Raw genomic sequence first — 21,365 nt, 5'->3', positions numbered from 1 at the left:
ATCTTGTTGTCCATCCAGCTTTCTTCTGAGGAAGGAGAGAGGAGGACATTCAGTCTGTAGTCTTAGCAAACCAAGATAAAGTCACGTTTTGTTAGAAAATGTCTTGAAGTTTATGATTTGCAGGCAATTCAATTTTTGTTGAGACTGATGGAAAACTAAAAAATACTTTCTACAGGTACTAGGACAGCCATCATTGTCCTTAGAGGCAGATGCAAGTGAAAGGACCAGGATCATCGGACAACTGCTGCCCAATACTGAGTATACAGTGTGGGTTCTGGCCTTTAATCCAGCAGGGGAGGATGGGTCTGAGACTCAGAGGTTTACAGTCCGTACAAGTAGGTCAACTGTCATTCAACCGTTATGTATCAAAGTTCTGACAAACAATCAGCTGTCTCCTTATGATTTTTGTCAAGGATTGTGTTGAATCGATGCTGTCGTGTTTTGTAGATAAACCAGACTGAGTATCATTTAGCTATAAGTAAGCATTAGGCCATGCTGATTTGATTGTAAGGATGGCATCCTCTGGGCACCCCAAAACTGATGCTAGAGTGCAAATAAAAGTTGGGGAAAAAAGCTGCCTTCATTGTGAAATCTATGTGGTCAGGAAGGTTGAGCAAATGACTAATCACACAGAACATGGTTTACTAAACAATGCATTTTTTGTTGTCGTTCTGTCACATCTTTTTTTGTTGTTGAAGACTTGCACCTTATATGGATGTCCACCATATATATAATCAAGTCAGTGTGGCCTTACTGACAGACTGCAATTTTACCACTAATGTTGCTGCTGATGTGTTGAATGAATGTTGATAACCTGTGTATTACAGCTGCTGCTGTGCCAGGCTTTGTGCCCCGCATCAATGTCACAGCTATAGATGACACAACCCTGTGGGTGTCCTGGGAGGCACCTGAAACAGGTGCACCTGTCAGGGGATACAGGATCTACTACCAGGTAAATATTATTCTTATACCAATTCTATCACATGAATGTGGAACATTTACAGAGTGTACCAAAGCTCAATGTCCTTAGATTTTTGGGGGTTTATTCATACTGTTTGAATAATTCTGGGACTGAGTATTGTTTTATTTTGAATCTGTATCTGTACATACTTATTAGTTGGTTTGTCAACCAGTTTATTAGAGTGACATCCTTTGTAGATCCGTCTTCATTTTGGTGACACTATGTACTAGCACCCCTGTCATACAATCATGTAGTTGTTTGTGAAAAATCTGACAGCTTGGTTCTGTACCATTTCTAATTTATCTTTGTTTTTAGGTTTGTTCTTATTAGTGACGTATATGTAAGTGATAGTCTCAGGTCCTTTTCTGATACATTATCAAAATTTATGCAGAAAACATTTTGCTTGTGCAAATTTTGGTTCATATCATACGATTTGAAGTTTTTGTGTAAATAATCTTATCGCAGAAACTTAGAAGCAGCAACAACACATCTTTTTATCAATTTCCCATTGAGATTTTGATTTACAATAATTGTAAATTCATCAACTAGGACTATAACGGGGGTTGCCCTAACTCATGACGCGCCCTAACACGTGACGGATTTTTAGTGATCTTTTTATGCATAAGTACGCCGTGTTTGTGTTCACTGACTATGCTCATAAGGAAGGTAAATAAACCAAGTTCATGCACATAATTGTTATTTGCATTCAAAACATATCTGTACATATTTATTTCTTGTTTTGTCGAGAATAGTATTTTGACAATAATGATGGCAACGCTGAGTAGGGGGTCACTGCGTAGCTAGACGGCCCGGCACCTAAATATACGACCTGTGCCAAGCAGATACACAACTACATGTATCATACACATAAGAAATATAACTTCATAAAACACAAAAAATTGGGTCTTTAAGTGTTTGTTGAGAAGAAAACCGACCAAGAAAACAACCTAAACATTGCTGCCGTCTGGCCACGTTGTTTTCCCGCCATTTTTTTGGGCCGCGATGGTGGCGGACGGCGATTCAGCGCTCAGCTTTGTAACGCTCTAACATGTGATTGGTATCGTCTATGAAAACGAAACTGAATACAGAGATGGCTAAGATATTTCCCAATAAGAAGACGGAGTATGGTTGATGTAAGCGGTGTCGTTTTTTCGTAATGATTTTGTAAGTCAGGTCGCATGCCAGACGTACGCCGGGCCGCGCGCACAGTCCGTAGTAGCCTATTTCCCGTGAAAACATGAGCTGGGATGCGCTGGATATAGCCCTTCTCACATGACGTGAGAAGTGCACACAGTCAAAATTTTCCGGTCAAAAGAAAGCTAGAATATAGCAGACTTCAAGCCTTATTTACATTTTCCAAACTTCATCACCAACTTCCGAAGAGAGCAAAATTACCAAAGCGTAATAAGTTAGGCACACTATCTGGCGTAGCACTAAATCAGAAGGTACATTCCTGAAAACGTCTCACAGCGTTTGCCGCTTGTAACGCGGAGCGTGAAGGGCCCATGAACAGTATGAATACATTTTTTGTCCAAGTATGTTCTTTAGATGAATGTGTTCAAAATTCATTCATTAAAACATGACCATTCTCTGGCAACCAGCAATGGAGCGCCGTGAGTTTGAGCGCATAAAAAAACGTCACGTGTTTGGGCGACTCCCGTTAAATGAGGATGTTGTTGCAAATAGGAAAAGTTCATTGCCATGTCGCTAGCAAATCTGACGTGTGTTGTTGCTGTTGCCTGGTGTGCAGGCTATGATTGGAGATCAGATGCCGTCCACAGTGGAGACAGGACCCCTGGTACAGAGTCAGGCAGTGTCAGGGCTGGAGCCTGGGATTGAGTACATGATATGGATTGTTGCCTTCTCCAACCAAGGAGATAGTGAGGACAGCCCCAGGGTCCGCATCAGGACCAACGGTGAGACACTATTTGTATTCTCCGATGAGAGTTAATTGAAACCAATCTGACAAAAAACAAACGAACAATAAAAGAATCCATTTCTTCTGTTATGTGATCACCCTTGGCACTTGTGATATACATGTTATATTTTCTTTCTAGGCCTGCTAATTACCATTAATTATTAATATTGCTAGTAGCGCATTGAGGTCTTGATCCATCTTGAGATTGTCGAGGGTGATCTTCTGCAGGCTTGGTTTGGCGGCTTGCAGGCTTGGCTTGTTCACTTGCAGTTTCGCATGTGCGCTGCAAAGTAGGGCATACTGCCCCACAGTGAGCTTCAACTCTCTCAGCATGTCCGCCGTGACACATTGAAGAGCCTCCTTCTCCAGGAGGTCCGCTTCCTCCATCTTCTTGATTGTTGTGGACGTAAGCTTGGCCATGATCCCGGCCAGGCCATGCTCTTATCTGCTTCTAATCAATGCTCGGTGCTAGAGGGTACCGCGTGTGGTGCGATCAAAACATAAATAAACACATTTGTTTTCACCGTAATTTGAAACTAACGTCTGACACACTGAGAGCGACTGTGCTCTCAGCCGGGTGTAACATTTTTTGAGAATGACGAGAGTGCTCAAGACATAAAGTAGTCAAAGCCAAAGAAAATCATATCAGAACGATGTTAAAGAAAATAAGTGCCAAATCACAAGCAGCACTTTGGAAGCAACATATCCACATTGCGTTGTTGCTTCATTTATTTGGACAGTAAGGGAAGGATATAGCTATTGTAACTCAAACAATCATCAGTTTGGAGGGCAACCGATCTGTAAAATATCCTGCCCCTCACCCTCAAGTTTGTGTCAAAAGTGAAAAGTTCTGGGGTCAAATCAGACATGTTAGGAAAACTTGGCGGAGGGGCAAGTTCAGTCCAAAGTACGTCACAGTGCTTGAGTTAGTGGAAGCAACCATACATGATTTATGATCAATTTTATTGCAATTTTGTTGCATTTTTGTTGGAAATTTGTCCCCTCCTTCTATTTCTGTTACAATAAATAGATTAAAAGTAAAATTTTTTTGTATGTAGTGTCTCTATACTAATTATGCTACTACTTATGCTATACAAATTAATACAATACTAAACATCTGTCAAAGAGCACAACTTTTGAACCGCTGGACACTGTCCAAATATATAAGAAGAGCCATGCATAGTATCGCTTGTAGTACAATTTTCTGTACATTAGTGTATGTACATCATCATCACCATCATCATTATGCTTCCGGATTAATCCGGTGAGATACAATCACTAAAGCCAGGAGAAAAGGTATGAGAGATGATGATGTACATAATTAACATAATACCACAGTGGAAAGTTGTTTGTTGCATTCAAAATATGCCATATCATCGGATAGGAAAGGCATACTACACTTAGCATAATACTAGTACATTTACCTTTCCACGTTAAATAGCACAGGATTCATGATTACCAGTTGAATCTACAGACACAAAGTGCACGATCTCATGACTTCCCCCCATCACAGATGAGCGCCCAGCACGTCATTTTTCAGACTGTCGAAAAAAACTCTCAAAATGTATCGCTAAACCCATAAGCCAAAGCTGCCTAAATAGAAGCAAAAACAAAGCCGTGATGACCATAATATATCTATATTTGTGACAGTGTAGGGACAAAATTGCTAAATTCAAGAAAAATAGCAAAATTATCCACTTACTTCTGGAGGTTTCTCCTGTTTCTTCCATATCTCCCGCCCAGAATGACATACAAACTTTGTCCCACCACGGATATGAACCTTGATCTCTGCACACGAAACATTTCCAGAGTTCTCTGAGCTATGGCGGCTTGTGGCTTTTGATTTTAAAATGGGATCTCCACCGGGCCGGCCTCAAAATAGTGAGCCATGGCTGCGGCGTTAGAATGGGGCAGTTTTTCAGCTCCAACTTAATTATTTTTGGCACCTTGTTTCATGGCTATTTTTAACTAAAAACAAGATAGTGTGACTGATAGCAAAGATTAATGACAATGATTTTAACATAACATGACATAATATAACATAGCATAGCATAGCATAGCATAGCATAGCATAGCATAGCATAGCATAGCATAGCATAGCATAACATAACATAACATAACATAACATAACATAACATAACATAACATAACAGTACCTAACATAGCATAACATAACATAACACAGAAGTTTGATATGCCTACTAATACAAATGTAGCTGTAAATTGCAAATCCTCTCAGAGAGTTTTGAGGGTCTCATGGTCAGGGGAAATCTTATCAACCTTGTCTGTTTGTTTCTTTGTTAAGCTCGAGTCCCAGACAGAGCCCAGCCCCTGCCTGAGATCCTGCCAGTGGCAGGTGTTCCTGGGATCCCACAGGACATCCAGGGGACGTCACTGTCCTCATCCAGCATCCAGGTGCAATGGCAGGAACCTGCAACAGATGCTGCACCTTCAGGATACAGGGTCTACTACCAGGTAGGACAGGGAACAGACTGGGTCAGGCTACAGAGTTTACTGCCAGGTAGGACAGGGAACAGACTGGGTCAGGCTACAGGGTCTACTACCAGGTAGGACAGGGAACAGACTGGGTCAGGCTACAGAGTTTACTGCCAGGTAGGACAGGGAACAGACTGGGTCAGGCTACAGGGTCTACTACCAGGTAGGACAGGGAACAGACTGGGTCAGGCTAAAGGGTCTACTACCAGGTAGGACAGGGAACAGACTGGGTCAGACTACAGAGTTTACTGCCAGGTAGGACAGGGAACAGACTGGGTCAGACTAAAGAGTTTACTGCCAGGTAGGACAGGGAACAGACTGGGTCAGGCTACAGGGTTTAATACCAGATAGGACAGGGAACAGACTGGGTCAGACTACAGAGTTTACTGCCAGGTTAGGACAGGGAACAGACTGGGTTAGGCTACAGGGTTTAATACCAGATAGGACAGGGAACAGACTGGGTCGGACTACAGGGTTTAATACCAGATAGAGATAGGACAGGGAACAGACTGGGTCAGGCTACAGGGTTTACTGCCAGGTAGGACAGGGAACAGACTGGGTCAGACTACAGAGTTTACTGCCAGGTAGGACAGGGAACAGACTGGGTCAGGCTACAGGGTTTAATACCAGATAGGACAGGGAACAGACTGGGTCAGACTACAGAGTTTACTGCCAGGTTAGGACAGGGAACAGACTGGGTTAGGCTACAGGGTTTAATACCAGATAGGACAGGGAACAGACTGGGTCAGACTACAGAGTTTACTGTAAGGTAGGACAGGGAACAGACTGGGTTAGGCTACAGGGTTTAATACCAGGTAGGACAGGGAACAGACTGGGTTAGGCTAAAGAGTCTACTGTAAGGTAGGACAGGGAACAGATTGGGTCAGACTACAGAGTTTACTGTAAGGTAGGACAGGGAACAGACTGGGTTAGGCTACAGGGTTTAATACCAGATAGGACAGGGAACAGGCTGGGTCAGACTACAGAGTTTACTGTAAGGTAGGACAGGGAACAGACTGGGTTAGGCTACAGGGTTTAATACCAGATAGGACAGGGAACAGACTGGGTCAGACTAAAGAGTCTACTGTAAGGTAGGACAGGGAACAGACTGGGTCAGGCTACAGGGTTTGATACCTGAGATAGGACAGGGAACAGACTGGGTCAGACTAAAGAATCTACTGTAAGGTAGGACAGGGAACAGACTGGGTCAGACTACAGAGTTTACTGTCAGGTAGGACAGGGAACAGACTGGGTCAGGCTACAGGGTTTAATACCTGAGATAGGACAGGGAACAGACTGGGTCAGACTAAAGAGTCTACTGTAAGGTAGGACAGGGAACAGACTGGGTTAGACTACAGAGTTTACTGTCAGATAGGACAGGGAACAGACTGGGTTAGGCTACAGGGTTTAATACCAGATAGGACAGGGAACAGACTGGGTCAGACTACAGAGTCTACTGTAAGGTAGGACAGGGAACAGACTGGGTCAGACTACAGAGTTTACTGTAACGTAGGACAGGGAACACACTGGGTTAGGCTACAGGGTTTAATACCAGGTAGGACAGGGAACAGACTGGGTCAGGCTACAGGGTTTAATACCAGGTAGGACAGGGAACAGACTGGGTCAGACTACAGAGTTTACTGTCAGGTAGGACAGGGAACAGACTGGGTCAGGCTATAGGGTGTAATACCTGAGATAGGACAGGGAACAGACTGGGTCAGACTAAAGAGTCTACTGTAAGGTAGGACAGGGAACAGACTGGGTCAGACTAAAGAGTTTACTGTCAGATAGGACAGGGAACAGACTGGGTCAGACTACAGAGTCTACTGTAAGGTAGGACAGGGAACAGACTGGGTCAGGCTACAGAGTTTACTGCCAGGTAGGACAGGGAACAGACTGGGTCAGGCTACAGGGTTTAATACCAGATAGGACAGGGAACAGACTGGGTCAGACTACAGGGTTTAATACCAGATAGGACAGGGAACAGACTGGGTCAGACTACAGAGTTTACTGTCAGATAGGACAGGGAACAGACTGGGTCAGACTACAGAGTCTACTGTAAGGTAGGACAGGGAACAGACTGGGTCAGGCTACAGAGTTTACTGCCAGGTAGGACAGGGAACAGACTGGGTCAGGCTACAGGGTTTAATACCAGATAGGACAGGGAACAGACTGGGTCAGACTACAGAGTTTACTACCAGATAGGACAGGGAACAGACTGGGTCAGACTACAGAGTTTACTACCAGGTAGGACAGGGAACAGACTGGGTCAGACTACAGGGTTTAATACCAGATAGGACAGGGAACAGACTGGGTCAGACTACAGAGTTTACTACCAGATAGGACAGGGAACAGACTATGTCAGACTACAGAGTTTACTGTCAGATAGGACAGGGAACAGACTGGGTCAGGCTACAGAGTTTACTGTAACGTAGGACAGGGAACAGACTGGGTTAGGCTACAGGGTTTAATACCAGATAGGACAGGGAACAGACTGGGTCAGACTACAGAGTTTACTACCAGATAGGACAGGGAACAGACTGGGTCAGGCTACAGGGTTTAATACCAGATAGGACAGGGAACAGACTGGGTCAGACTACAGAGTTTACTGTAACGTAGGACAGGGAACAGACTGGGTCAGACTACAGAGTTTACTGTCAGATAGGACAGGGAACAGACTGGGTCAGGCTACAGAGTTTACTGTAATGTAGGACAGGGAACAGACTGGGTTAGGCTACATGGTTTAATACCAGGTAGGACAGGGAACAGACTGGGTTAGGCTACTGGGTTTAATACCAGGTAGGACAGAGAACAGACTGGGTCAGGCTACAGGGTCAGTTTGTAGCTAATAGCCTTTATATAGGACAGGGAATAGACTGGATCAGACTACAGGGTTTACTGCCAGGTAGGACAGAGAACAGACTGGGTCAGGCTACAGGGTTTAATACCAGATAGAGATAGGACAGGGAACAGACTGGGTCAGGCTACAGGGTTTAATACCAGGTAGGACAGGGAACAGACTGGGTTAGGCTACAAGGTTTAATACCAGGTAGGACAGGGAACAGACTGGGTCAGGCTACAAGGTTTAATACCAGGTAGGACAGGGAACAGACTGGGTCAGACTACAGAGTTTACTGTAAGGTAGGACTTGGAACAGACTGGGTTAGGCTCTAGGGTTTAATACCAGGTAGGACAGGGAACAGACTGGGTCAGACTACAGAGTTTACTGTAAGGTAGGACTTGGAACAGACTGGGTTAGGCTCTAGGGTTTAATACCAGGTAGGACAGGGAACAGACTGGGTCAGACTACAGAGTTTTCTGTAAGGTAGGACAGGGAACAGACTGGGTTAGGCTCTAGGGTTTAATACCAGGTAGGACAGGGAACAGACTGGGTCAGACTACAGAGTTTTCTGTAAGGTAGGACAGGGAACAGACTGGGTTAGGCTATAGGGTTTAATACCAGGTAGGACAGGGAACAGACTGGGTTAGGCTACAGGGTTTAATACCAGGTCGGACAGGGAACAGACTGGGTAAGGCTACAGGGTTTAATACCAGGTAGGACAGGGAATAGACTGGGTTAGGCTACAGGGTTTAATACCATGTAGGACAGAGAACAGACTGGGTCAGGCTACAGGGTCCGTCTGTAGCTATATATAGGACAGGGAACAGACTGGGTCAGACTACAGGGTATCATATCAGACTCATCTACCATATGATTACATCTTATAGATGAATCACTATTGGGTAGACTTACAGGATGACAACTGTATTTCAACAGGTTGTTGGGGAGGCCACGATATCCTTCAAGGAGAGCAGAGCAGAGCAACGGATCTTGATCGTGGAGGACCTCCAGCCCAACACTGACTACAACATTTGGGTCACTGCCTACTCACCTGCAGGGACGGGTCAGAGGAGTGCACGCATCACTGTACGCACCCTGCAAGAAAGTGAGCATTCTTCTATCTCCATTGTCTTAATCTACCACTCTAAAATCTGTCTCAACCGTTTCTGATAACTTATATTAAATATGATAAGCTATTAGTAAATGTTATCTAAAAATGTTGAAAAATGAAAATGTTGAAAAATGTTGACAGGCTATATAAACTTCTCTATCTTTCCAGCACAGTACAATGTACATGTATATCCGTATGTAGAAGTAATAGGTCGACTGTTCCTTTCCTGTAATAGCACCTCAGCTGCCAGGAGTCCCTGACGATGTGAGAGTTGTTGATGTCGGACAAACAACCATCCATGTGCAGTGGCAGAGACCTCGGGCAGGGGGCGATGTTACCGGATACAGGATATACTACCAGGTGAGATCTTACAGTGGCCTGGGGGTAGATTGTATGATGCAATGAATATATAATCCAATATATATTAACCTCCAAACTTTACGGGACAGATAGCTGAAAGGACAGGGGCAGTGTGTTGGTTGCTGAAGTAAGGACAGTGCTACCTTTGTTTATTACCTTCGCTGAGAAGGTTATGTTTTAAAGTTTTAAACTTACACAACAATTCTATCATTGACAACATACTATTAGATGTCCATAAAGACATGGTATGCTGAACCTTACTGTGTTTGTCTCCAGCCTGAGAACCAAGTTTCTGCTTCAGCAGAAGTAGTGAACCCCTCCACCCTCAGCTACATCATCCCAGGACTACAGCCTGACATGGAGTACACCGTCTGGGTGGTGGCTCTGTCCAGCTTGGGGATGGGACTCAGGAGTCCACTGGTCACTGTCCGCACTGAACCAACGGAAGGTAATGGTCTAACCTGTACATGTGTACTTTCATTCCACATTTATTGGATGCCTATAGTATGCGGTCCCCAGAAAGTGCGAAATGGATGAAATGGACCAAAATCAGGCTCCCGAAATGGACGAAATGGAACAAACTAAAACAACATACAGTCAAACAGTCAGGCAATTTTGAGTACGGCCGCAACTCCAACACTGCCAACACGCCTGGTTAACAATCTTTTTATTTCTGCGCTGCAGCTGCTCCACCAAAATGTGGATTCAACTAGGACCCTTTAAGTGTTTGAATAAAGAAAATATTTAAGACTTTCGTTGTTTGACGCAAAGTATTTCCAGAATGGTGTCTTTGATTTTTACATGGCTGTTTGTACGTCGCCATTTCTGAGCAGTCAGACTTGGCGAAATAACGGCCGCAGCTTTTTTATTAAAAGTTCCGTTCTTGTATCTGGTGTGTTAAGTTCTTGAAAATGTAATTATCCGGGCTGAATTTACGTTTTCCGTGGGTAAATAAAGGATCTAAATCAAATTTCTGCATTTTTCCAAGATGGCGCCGCAGCATGGAAACAAAGGTCATAAGAGTTCAGCGGACGATACCATTGTTATTTAGGTTAAATAATATATAACTTTATTGCAAGTTCATGCCCGAAGGCTAATTGCAGACAAACAAGTACATGGAAATACATGGGAATCAAAAATAGTTATCTAGTCTACTGTGAAAGTTCTAAGTTAACTAAGATTGACTATGGTTGTAGTTGGGTTTGACTAAGATTGACTATGGTTGTAGTTGGGTTTGACTTCTTTTTTGAAGGCAGTGGAAAATGAAGAGACCCACGTTTTGTATCGTAAGTGGGTTTGTTGATTGTAGTAGTGATATGGATTTTTGTAAGCCATTCAAATGGTGAAAGCTAGGGGAATTAACGGAAGCTGTTTTATATAATTCGTTTCTTTTGAATCTATTTTGTTATACCGAATCGCTGAGAGTAATTTCATTATCAAAACCTTCAAAACGAATTGATACAGAATGATATACAATGATGTAAAGTCCAAATTATACTAAATTTATGAAAGAAATAAGCATAAGGATCCACTTTTCCAATGAGTACCACTATACTAGAGATAATGGTGGAAGCCAAACCCAAACTGTGAACAAAGGGAATTCACCACGATGTTTTGATTGAAAACCAGCCGAAAACTAACAATTAGTGGCAACTAAGGAACAAAACAACATATATTTCGTTTCATATGTAACATCATTGAAATGAAATACCAGTAGATAGCGAAATATAAGGAACGTTGTAACATTCACAGTAGACCGGCACAGGAAGCATTTTGAATACAGAAGCGAGTGGTACTGGTATTTCATTTCATAATGTAATGTTGCATATCTTTTATTTCGTTCCATTTCGTTCCATTTCCTTATGTTTCATTTCATTCCTTTTCGTTCCATTTCGTTCCATTTTGCACTTCTGGGAACCCCTATAGTATGATATCAACAGAAAATGTTGTACACAAGTAGATTTTGTAGCAATGGTTATATAACATGTATTTGTCCATGTCCATGTTGCCAGATCCCCGTTATTATTGGCATACTGCATTTGTTTTGGTCCTGCTTCTCCAGAATTTCTTAAATGCACATTGAGCTCCTGAGATTAGTACTTCTGTATTATTGTTCTGCTCTCTTCTTCTTCTGATATGTGCCCGTTGGCACATGAAAACAGCAAGTTTCTTGATTGTTACTTTAATTTGTATCTTAACTAAAGCCCCCCTCTCACTGGGTGGAAACTAGTTGGCAACTAGTTGCAAATGATGTTCGTCAAATAGTTTTGCACAGTTGCCAAGTAGTTTCTACGCGGTTTCCAATGAATGTCAATTCGTCTCTTGCAGTGTCAATTTTTTTTGACAGTTAGAAAAAACACAAGTGGGAATGGACGCAAACTAGTTTCCAAGTAGTTTCCAATGTTGGCCCCCTATTTGGGACCTTTAGTCGCCAATAGGTCCCCATTAATCTCCAAAGGCTGCCATTTCTTCTGTAAGAATTAATAAGTCAGTTTCAAGGTGTGTTGCTCTAATAAATCTATAAACATATATTAGTACACATAACATGATACAAAACATATAATAGAGTCAAATCTGGTATATAGTTTGTGTCAGTTCGTTTTGGTAATTTCTGTCACTGTAAAAGTATTCTATCATGTTGCACCAAGTATCATAAGTGAGCATCCTTTTATCACTGTTAATCTTGTTTGATGCGTTTTAGTCATTTTACATTGGTTTTTGATTCAGTAGCAACACTGCAGTTTCCAATACTCTGCTCAGCAGGGCTTCATTTGAAAATGTGCTAGGGGAAAAACTTAAGTTGCCAACTAGTTTCCGCCCAGTGAGAGGGAGGCTTATTGCATTTATTATTGCATTTGTATAAGATAAAGGCTCAAACTCTTGTCTTGAAAGGGGCTCTTTGAGAAATCAGTTGTTGATTTTTAGGTGAGGCTGACTACACCCCTGAAGTGCCCGGGATGCCAGAGGATGTCACAGCCTACGCCACAAGTGCCGTGTCCATCAGGGTGGAGTGGCAGACTCCCACTCAGGAGGACAGGGTCAGTGGCTACAGGATCCGCTACCAGGTACAATATCACCTCTAGAGTTTACAGTTCTTCAAGGTCTGTTGATAGTTCAAGTTGTGTCTTCCGTGTTTTCAGCAACCTAAGGCACGTCTTGTCAATACTAATGCCGAATATGTTACCACTGTAACTCCATACAGTTAGTACACTGTCAGGTGTATCAAAGATCCTTCAAATTAGTACCAGTGCACTTCATAATTCTACAAGTGTAGATTAGACTTAGTCCAATGTTTTGAGAACCCAAAGGTTTAAGTTAACAATTGCACATTAGGGACAGAGAGTTATATTATTTGAAACTAGTAATGATGATATGATTTAGTAGAAGCCATTGAAGCTAATGCACTACCAACTGGATTTGGGGTTAAACAGATGTTCTTGGTGTCATCACCCAAAATGGGGGGGTGAAAAGTGTCCAGATAGAATGGGTTGAGGACCCCCAAAATGTTCCTTTAACCCCAAATCCAGTTGGTAGTGATACATATAATGGTGATTTAGACTTGAAGTCTTCTAACACCAAGAACGTCACTCTATCACTTAGTAGAACATCAAAGCTTCTTAGATCTATGACTCTCCATCACAACTTCCCTAGATGGGGTAGTGCTGAAATGTTGCCTCCCTAACTGTACTTGCTGATCTCCGCAGGCTGAAGGAGACCCGGCTATTTCCACTATAGAAGTGGACCGTGAAGAGCGTTCCTACGACATTATGGCCCTGACTCCTGAAACTGACTACACCGTGTGGGTGGTGGCCTTCTCTGCTGAAGGGATGGGACTTCGTAGTCCTAAAGTCCATGCTAGGACCCCTGAGGATGGTGAGATTTAAAAGTTCTGAAATGCTTCCAGTACTAACACCCATCATTAGAATACACAAAAGTGACAAGCATTGCAATAAACACAAATGACAAGCAGCACCATCACATCACCATCATACTTGCACCACAACTGAAATAACTGCAAGGAACAGATTGTCATGATAGAGATTGTTTAAGCAATGTAACTATCTAACCAGATTGATCATACATGTAGGACTATGCATTTCAAGAACATCAGTGTGTTTGTTGACAAGCTTACAAGCAATTAAACAATTTAGAAATTTGAGGTTGAAAAGTAGAATAGATTGATGACACTAAAGCTGATATAGAAACCATTTGATATACTTCTTCATGTAGGTACAAAGCATCATTTAGAACATATTGGAGTTATATACATGTAATTATGATATCCACTACAAACACTGACTTATGGTCTTTGTGTTTTTAAGCTTTAAGTAAGTTGTTACATAAGTCAATGCCGGCAGTCTGGAAAGGATCTTGGTTTGAGTCTATTACAGGAAACATAATGTCAAACACTGAAGAAAATTTGCAATTAGATTAATGGGAAGCTCTCAAGGGCCTCATGTACTAATCTAGAAGGGGCTATAGTAAACATTTATCATCTTGATATATGTTCAACATATATTGTAACTGTACTATGATACTCTAATGTGCTTGTTCAGTGATCGTTTATGTGCTTGTTCTGATTGATCCATATCATCCATCTGTTGCATGAGTAGACATTGATAGGTAGATAGTAACTGACCTTTCTGACCTACCGATGCATGCCAACAAGTTTCTAAAGATCCATCCAAACAAAGTTCCTATTTCCTTCGTCCTGGTCTCCTAGGTCCCTGCGATTGTGATTACGTCCTAGATGTTGATGCTGATAAGATAAAGGAACTGTATGCAGACAAAGATGAGGACACAGCCGAGGAAGTCAGCACTGCACAGCCTGGCAATCCGGCCTCACCAGGAGCCGGGTCAGACACAGGTGACAGCCCGGCAGCCGCGGGTGGTGGCGGGACCAATGAAATAGCTGTAGCTCCTGTAGTTGATGCTTTCCTTGATGGTGATAACGGAACATCTGCTGGGGTTGGTGGCGGTGGTACTGGTACCAGGGTGACAATCGGTGATGTTAACACAGACAGCCTGAGGGCAGGAGCAGATGGGAACAACATGGACTCAACTGATGGACAAAATGGGACTGGTAGCGGTGTACCAACTACAGAAGCTGCTGTAGTTGATGCTTCCTTTAATGGTGATAACAGTGGTATGCCTGCAGTGGTGCAAGGTGGTGGGACTGATACTGATGTCCCTGGGGGTAGTAGTAGTACAGGCAACCTTTGGAATGGAGCAGGTGGAAACAATGTTGACTCGCAAGATGGACACAATGGCACTGGCAGCAATGCCTCGGATAGCAGTACTGCAGGCCAAGGGGCCCACTGGGAGGACAGTGGTACTGAAGCAGGAAGCAACAACAGCCTTTCCAATGGCACAAATAGCAACAATGATGGATCCATATCTGGTGCTGATGGAGATAATGATGGATCCATATCTGGTGCTGATGGAGATCATGGTGGATCCATGGCTGCTGCTGATGGAGATCATGGTGGATCTGTGACTGGTGCTGATGGAGATCATGGTGGATCCATGGCTGGTGCTGATGGAGATCATGGTGGATCTGTGACTGGTGCTGATGGAGATCATGGTGGATCCATGGCTGGTGCTGATGGAGATCATGGTGGATCTGTGACTGGTGCTGATGGAGATCATGGTGGATCCATGACTGGTGCTGATGGAGACAACTCTGGGCATGAGGATGAAGCCAACGGTGCTGATGGAGATCATGGTGGATCTGTGACTGGTGCTGATGGAGATCATGGTGGATCCATGGCTGGTGCTGATGGAGATCATGGTGGATCTGTGACTGGTGCTGATGGAGATCATGGTGGATCCATGGCTGGTGCTGATGGAGATCATGGTGGATCCATGGCTGGTGCTGATGGAGATCATGCTGGATCCATGGCTGGTGCTGATGGAGATCATGGTGGATCTGTGACTGGTGTGGATGGAGATCATGCAGGATCTGTGACTGGTGCTGATGGAGATCATGGTGGATCCATGGCTGGTGCTGATGGAGATCATGCTGGATCCATGGCTGGTGCTGATGGAGACAACTCTGGGCATGAGGATGAAGCCAACGGTGCTGATGGAGGTGTGTCTGGGAATGGTCATGTGGAGACCAGTACAGAGGCTAGCAGTGTAAGCCCTGGCCAGGCCAGTGCTGAGGGAGACAACAGTGGTTCAGGAGGACATAACAATGTTCTGCCATCCTTTGGCGGAGCACATGCTGACAATGCACAGGATGAAAGCATGTTCAATGGACAAGATGGAGGGTTGACAAGTGAAAACGCCACAGCAGGCAAACATGCCGATCGGTCACCAGAGTTTGGATTAACCAGTCATAATACCAGTGGCAGTGCCAGTACTGGGCAGGCAAGTGGAAGTGATGCATCTACTACTGGGGCTGATGCCAACAGCTTAGATGCATCATGGTTCACAAGTGACGGTGGTGAAGGCCAGCCTGGAGGAACAGTGTCACCTGGATTGCCATCTACTCCGGACAGCTCAGACAGAAACTCCAGTCATCACAATGTGTCCACAGCAGGGAAAGTGGACAGTGGAAGGCCAAACCAAGTGGGCATTTCTGCTGTCGGGAATTCTGGAGCTGATACACAGCCAGCTAGACATGGAAACAGAGGTGATGTTTCCTTCGATGAGTACTATGGAAGTGCTACCTCTGACAATTCAATTGCTCCAATTTCACCTGATGAAAGCAAAGATGATGGTGTCCCTGTAGAAGACTGGAGCAATAAGACGTCCACAGAAGGAACAGACAGTAGCTCCGCCAGAGGGAATGCTATCGGGTCTGGAGTACCAGGGAATCCTGCAGTGACTGGCGGTGAGGATGCAGATGTGACAGCAGAAGGAAATCTTGTTAGTAAGGAGCAGGGTGGTGGACATGGGAAACAAGATAATGCAATGGAGTCATCCCAGACAGGTGGAGCGGCAAGCAAGCAGGAGCGCCAGCAACCAGCAACAGGAAGAGATGGTTCTCCAGCTGGCAATGCCTTGGATGAGAGCCATGCTGGAAATGTTCGGCCGTCCAGACCGGCTGTCACTAGAGGGGATACAGGGACCCGTGCCAACAGTAGCCAGAACAGGCCGTCTGTCACGGGGGCTGTTGGTAATGACATTGACGGGGACATGACTACAGGTAGTGGTGAGGTAGATGAAGCAGACAGCAATGGGAACAATGTCAATTCTCCAGCTGACCATCATTCCAGCACCAGACCATCTCCTAACTATGTACCTGGTGTTGGGAATGGTCATTCTGGAGACAGGTTTATTCCTGGTACAGGTAACAGTTTACCTGGTTCAGCTGTTGGAGCAGGTGTCACATTCAACCAAACTTCCCAACAGGGGGACACCAGTGACTTCACTGAGGCAGTAGTCGGAGCTGAAGGTAAAGTCATAACTGTGGATGGTTTTCTAGATGTTGACAATAGAAATACTGATTCATTGGAAAATGCTACATCAGCAAGTGATGCAAAACCAGATGAATCAAGTCAACCTGGGCTGAATCATGGTGACAGACATGGTGGGCATCATGGTGACAGACATGGTGGGCATCATGGCGACAGACATGGTGGGCATCATGGTGACAGACATGGTGGGCATCATGGCGACAGACATGGTGGGCATCATGGTGACAGACATGGTGGACAAGCCAGCAATAATGTGTCTGTCACTGAGGGGCATCCTGACAATCCCATCAGTTCAGGCTCTGTTGCAGATGGAGCAAATTCAAACCAAACAGAATCGAGTCCATCTGCATCGCCCTCCTCTCCAGCCAGCAGTGGTTTTGGTGGACGCACACGACATGAAGGATCCCTGGGCGGGTCTGCCACAGCCAATCAGGATAAAGAGGGCTTCTCTGGTCGAGGCGGTGTACCCAGCAGTGGTAACGCTCTGGGTGGAAGAGATGCTGGTGTTGTAGAGACTGCAGCTCAGTCTGATACCACAGAGGCTGCCAGGAACAGCAGCCATGGTACAGACAACAGCGTTGCCTTTGTCGGTGCTGATGGGGACCTGCTCGACCATGAGGGCCGGCCAGTCCGGGGAAATGAAGTTCCACCCTTGAGTGGAAGTGCCAGCTCTGATGCTGATACAACCCAGGCTGGGCACCTGGCTTCACGTGGAGACGGACATGCAGGTGATGGAAACGTGCCTGAGGGCACTGCTGTTAGCAGGGATGGAACTAGTGGTGTTGCTACAGTGGACTTCAATATTGACATCTACGAGCCAAACGGTAATGGTGGTGATGACGAGTCCTTTTATCTGAGTGTACTTCTGCTTGGTGCTGTGTGTTAGAGATTGTGCCATAACTACCTTGTACTACATACATGTACTGCATACTTCCCTCAATATCCAGGGCCGGTTTGAGCTAACCTTGAACGGCTTGATGTCCATTACTAATTTTCCGTGTTTCTTTTTCTACAGTGCCCGCCCTCCCAGGATCTCCCGCCAGCATCCAGGCCAGGCCTACTGACATGGCTACTGTGCTTGTTGAGTGGAGACAGCCCACTACCTCAGGCCGTGTGGATGGTTACAGGATATATTACCAGGTCTGGATACTGCTTTGTCTGATAATGACATGATTGTCTATTTCTTGTGGGCTCATCATGCCCCAAAATGATGTAGCAGTAAACAGTACTAGATTTTGTGCCGTGTGAAACATCTATGGTAGTCTGTCTTGGCGTGCATGGAGCATGTAAGTTTGAGCTCACTGTATGTATGTGACCATTCTCTCACTATTGCCGTAAGTCAAGGATGCACAGGCAACACAATATGATGTATCTTTGACTGGAAACAATGCAGGCTTTATATTTGAACGTTGATACAGCATATTGTTTTTTTTTTCAGGCAAGTAACAATCCCCAAGTGGCATCCATTGATGTTGGTCCCCAGACTCTGTCTCAGTCCGTGGGAGGTTTAGAGTCAGGCACAGAGTATACCTTCTGGGTCCAGGCTGTCAATGCTGCAGGCCTCGGGTACAGGAGTCCTGTAGTTACTGCCATTACTGATGCGCCAGGTAAGTCAATAGTGAAACAGAAAGTCTGACTTTTACATTGTATATGTATGTATAGTTACAAATCTTACATTCATGGCCATAGTGTAGGCAGCATTCTATTAGGATTTAATCATTGTGCTTCTTTAGAAGTCCTGTCAGTGTCATTATATGTACGTTACCATGTATTTTTTGTATCTGTATGCCTGTACAATTGTTCTTGGTCCGACAATGAATGATCTCCTCCCATCTGTCATGTGATAATGTTCTGACTTCCCTGTCTTGTACCAGCTCCCTCCCTGCCAGGAGTGCCACAGAATGTCCAAGCCACAGCCCTGAGTCCTATGACCATACTGGTGGAGTGGGAGGCACCATCTCTTGGAGGGGATGTGCAGGGTTACATGGTTTATCATCAGGTAGCTCATCTCCTGTCAGCACATCTTGCCATGTAACGTTAGGCTTCACTCAGGACAGTTGTTAAACTCTCTCTCAGTCTGTAATAACATAAACCTGATGGAAGACCTACAAGAGTGAATCAGATGGGTCAATAGAGATTTTTCAGATTTATGATTACATATCCAGAGGCTTTGACATACTGATAGCAAGCATATTATTTTCTACCAAATGGAAAATGAAAAATCTCTATTACATAATAGAAGAGTTGATAAGCATATCTTTTTTTCAAAGGTAACTGCTTTTCATTGGTAAGTCTCACAAGGTTCTTCCATAACTTCTTCCATTGCAGTCCAGGGAAGGTGGGACCACGTTGAGAGAAGTGGGTCCGAGTGTGAACTCTCTGATCCTGTCAGACCTGCGCCCTGAAACCAGGTACTCTATCTGGGTGGTGGCTCACTCAGACGCAGGGATGGGCCTCAGGAGCAGCATGAAGTCTCTACAGACACCAGCAGAAGGTTGGTCATGTACTGTCTCAAACTGCAATATGTATATGACAGTTATGATACAATCAACCATCTTAAACCCTGTTCATATTAAGCCTTTAATAGCCAGTTGAATTGATTTAATGATTTACCCGGTTAATTTAGCTGACTAACTTTGCCCAATATGGACGCAAATTAACCGGTTTTTAAAGGGTTTTAACAGGTTAACTTCAAACCACCTCCAGAGGTGGTTTCAATTTAACCTGTTAAAACCCTTATTTAACCGGTTAAATTGCGTTCATATTAGGCTAAAAAAGCCGGTTTGATTAACCGGTTAAATCTTTTAGTTTATTCAACTGGTTACGATAGGCTTAGTATGAACGGGGTCTTAGTCTCTGTCACATGTATTTATCCATGTCCGTAATGTAAAACATCCATCCATCCATGCTTACTCCCTTGTCTCCAGGCCCCAGGCTCCCTGGACGCCCGATGAACGTCCTGGCAACAGCCATCGATGCCAAAAGTATTCTGGTGGAGTGGCAACAGCCAACATTTGGTGGACCACTGGACCAGTATAGGATCTACTATGAGGTTAGCAAATAACAAATAGACAAAAGGCTTATTATGATTATCGAAATACTATAAAATGCAGCTAGTCTGGTATGATCTTTATACCCAGTGGTATGCAAAGGGAAACAAATCTTCTGTTGTTTTGCTAGAAGTCCACAGACCAGACAACATCCATGGTGGAGGTTGGCCCCGGAACTGTGTCCTACACACTGATGGACCTGCTGCCCGACACAGAGTACAGTATTTGGGTGGTCGGCCTCTCCAATGTAGGAATGGGAGAAAGAAGCCCCATCATCACCGTTCGCACCCTTGAAGGTACTTATGTTGCTTGTTCTATTCTCCCATTGCTGTTACTGTGTGCTGTAACGTTGGGTAACATAAATTCGCCATTTTTCCGATAATGGTTGACTGAAATCAATCTAGCAGAACAATAAACCATCCTTTTTTTCTATTATTCTGTCAGTATCATGTACTATCTTTGCACTAATCACATTTTGTCTCTAGTCGTGCTGACACCATAATATTTCAACTTGAAACTACCGTCCGCCGCACGCACAATGACGGTGTTGTCGGACAGGTGTGAACATTATTTCGGGAGAGAAGATTCGTCTTGAATATCTTACCGCTAATTACATTTTATACAGTAGCTATTCGTTCCATCCTTGGCTTGAGGAGAGTGCTATGGATATAGACGTGTCCAAGTAAAAAAAATACACGAAAAAACGGCCGTACGGCACACATCAGGCCTTCGGTAACATCCCGTTTGTTGAGTCGGTAGAACGTCACTCAAAGTCGATCCTTACCGTCATGGTAACGTGTACATTATTCATGGGAAGTTAGCTGGATGCCGTAGCAATGGTAATACTACTATGTCCATGTGTTCCTTGTTGTGTTAGGAGCAAACTTTGAGGAAAATATCTTCCTCAGTCCACTATCACACGCAACATTTAGACAAAAAAGTGTTCCTCACAAACCTTTGTCGTCTGCTTGACAACAGGATTCTGGTTCGCAATATGGCGGCGGGAAAATACACGTGCCGTAGGTTGTAGCAACAGAGAGGAGTTTTGATGATTGATCACACTTAGAATCCAGTTGCAGGTTAGCAAAAGAGATTGTAATAAGTTGTCTTGTAAATAATTGTGTTTAGCAGGAAGCGGATGTGACATTTGCCTTATAAACCAGCCGACAACCATGTTGTGTAATTCTCCCACGAAGCCCTCAG

At 44.2% G+C, this 21,365-nt stretch overlaps 1 protein-coding gene across 6 annotated transcripts in view; it reads left to right on the top strand.

Annotated features, from left to right (window-relative positions):
* LOC136440538 (tenascin-X-like) overlaps window positions 1-21,365 on the top strand; it is a 91,149-nt gene that overhangs the window by 26,497 nt on the left and 43,287 nt on the right. For 5 of the 6 annotated variants that reach the window (XM_066436591.1, XM_066436590.1, XM_066436588.1 and 2 more), the window contains exons 17-32: window positions 176-335; window positions 828-952; window positions 2,712-2,877; window positions 5,185-5,354; window positions 9,154-9,322; window positions 9,564-9,688; window positions 9,965-10,136; window positions 12,614-12,753; window positions 13,393-13,561; window positions 14,412-17,936; window positions 18,128-18,252; window positions 18,551-18,719; window positions 18,987-19,111; window positions 19,441-19,606; window positions 20,040-20,164; window positions 20,293-20,458. In XM_066436591.1, the coding sequence (XP_066292688.1) occupies window positions 176-335; window positions 828-952; window positions 2,712-2,877; window positions 5,185-5,354; window positions 9,154-9,322; window positions 9,564-9,688; window positions 9,965-10,136; window positions 12,614-12,753; window positions 13,393-13,561; window positions 14,412-17,936; window positions 18,128-18,252; window positions 18,551-18,719; window positions 18,987-19,111; window positions 19,441-19,606; window positions 20,040-20,164; window positions 20,293-20,458 (5,797 nt within the window). The remainder of the gene's footprint in view (window positions 1-175; window positions 336-827; window positions 953-2,711; window positions 2,878-5,184; window positions 5,355-9,153; window positions 9,323-9,563; window positions 9,689-9,964; window positions 10,137-12,613; window positions 12,754-13,392; window positions 13,562-14,411; window positions 17,937-18,127; window positions 18,253-18,550; window positions 18,720-18,986; window positions 19,112-19,440; window positions 19,607-20,039; window positions 20,165-20,292; window positions 20,459-21,365) is intronic. The other variant, XM_066436592.1, reaches the window with a different exon arrangement.

The sequence above is a fragment of the Branchiostoma lanceolatum genome, chromosome 8, assembly GCF_035083965.1.
Source record: "Branchiostoma lanceolatum isolate klBraLanc5 chromosome 8, klBraLanc5.hap2, whole genome shotgun sequence".
Taxonomy (NCBI): domain Eukaryota; kingdom Metazoa; phylum Chordata; class Leptocardii; order Amphioxiformes; family Branchiostomatidae; genus Branchiostoma; species Branchiostoma lanceolatum.
Note: the sequence above shows the minus strand (reverse complement) of the source record. Positions and strands in the feature narration are given on the sequence as shown.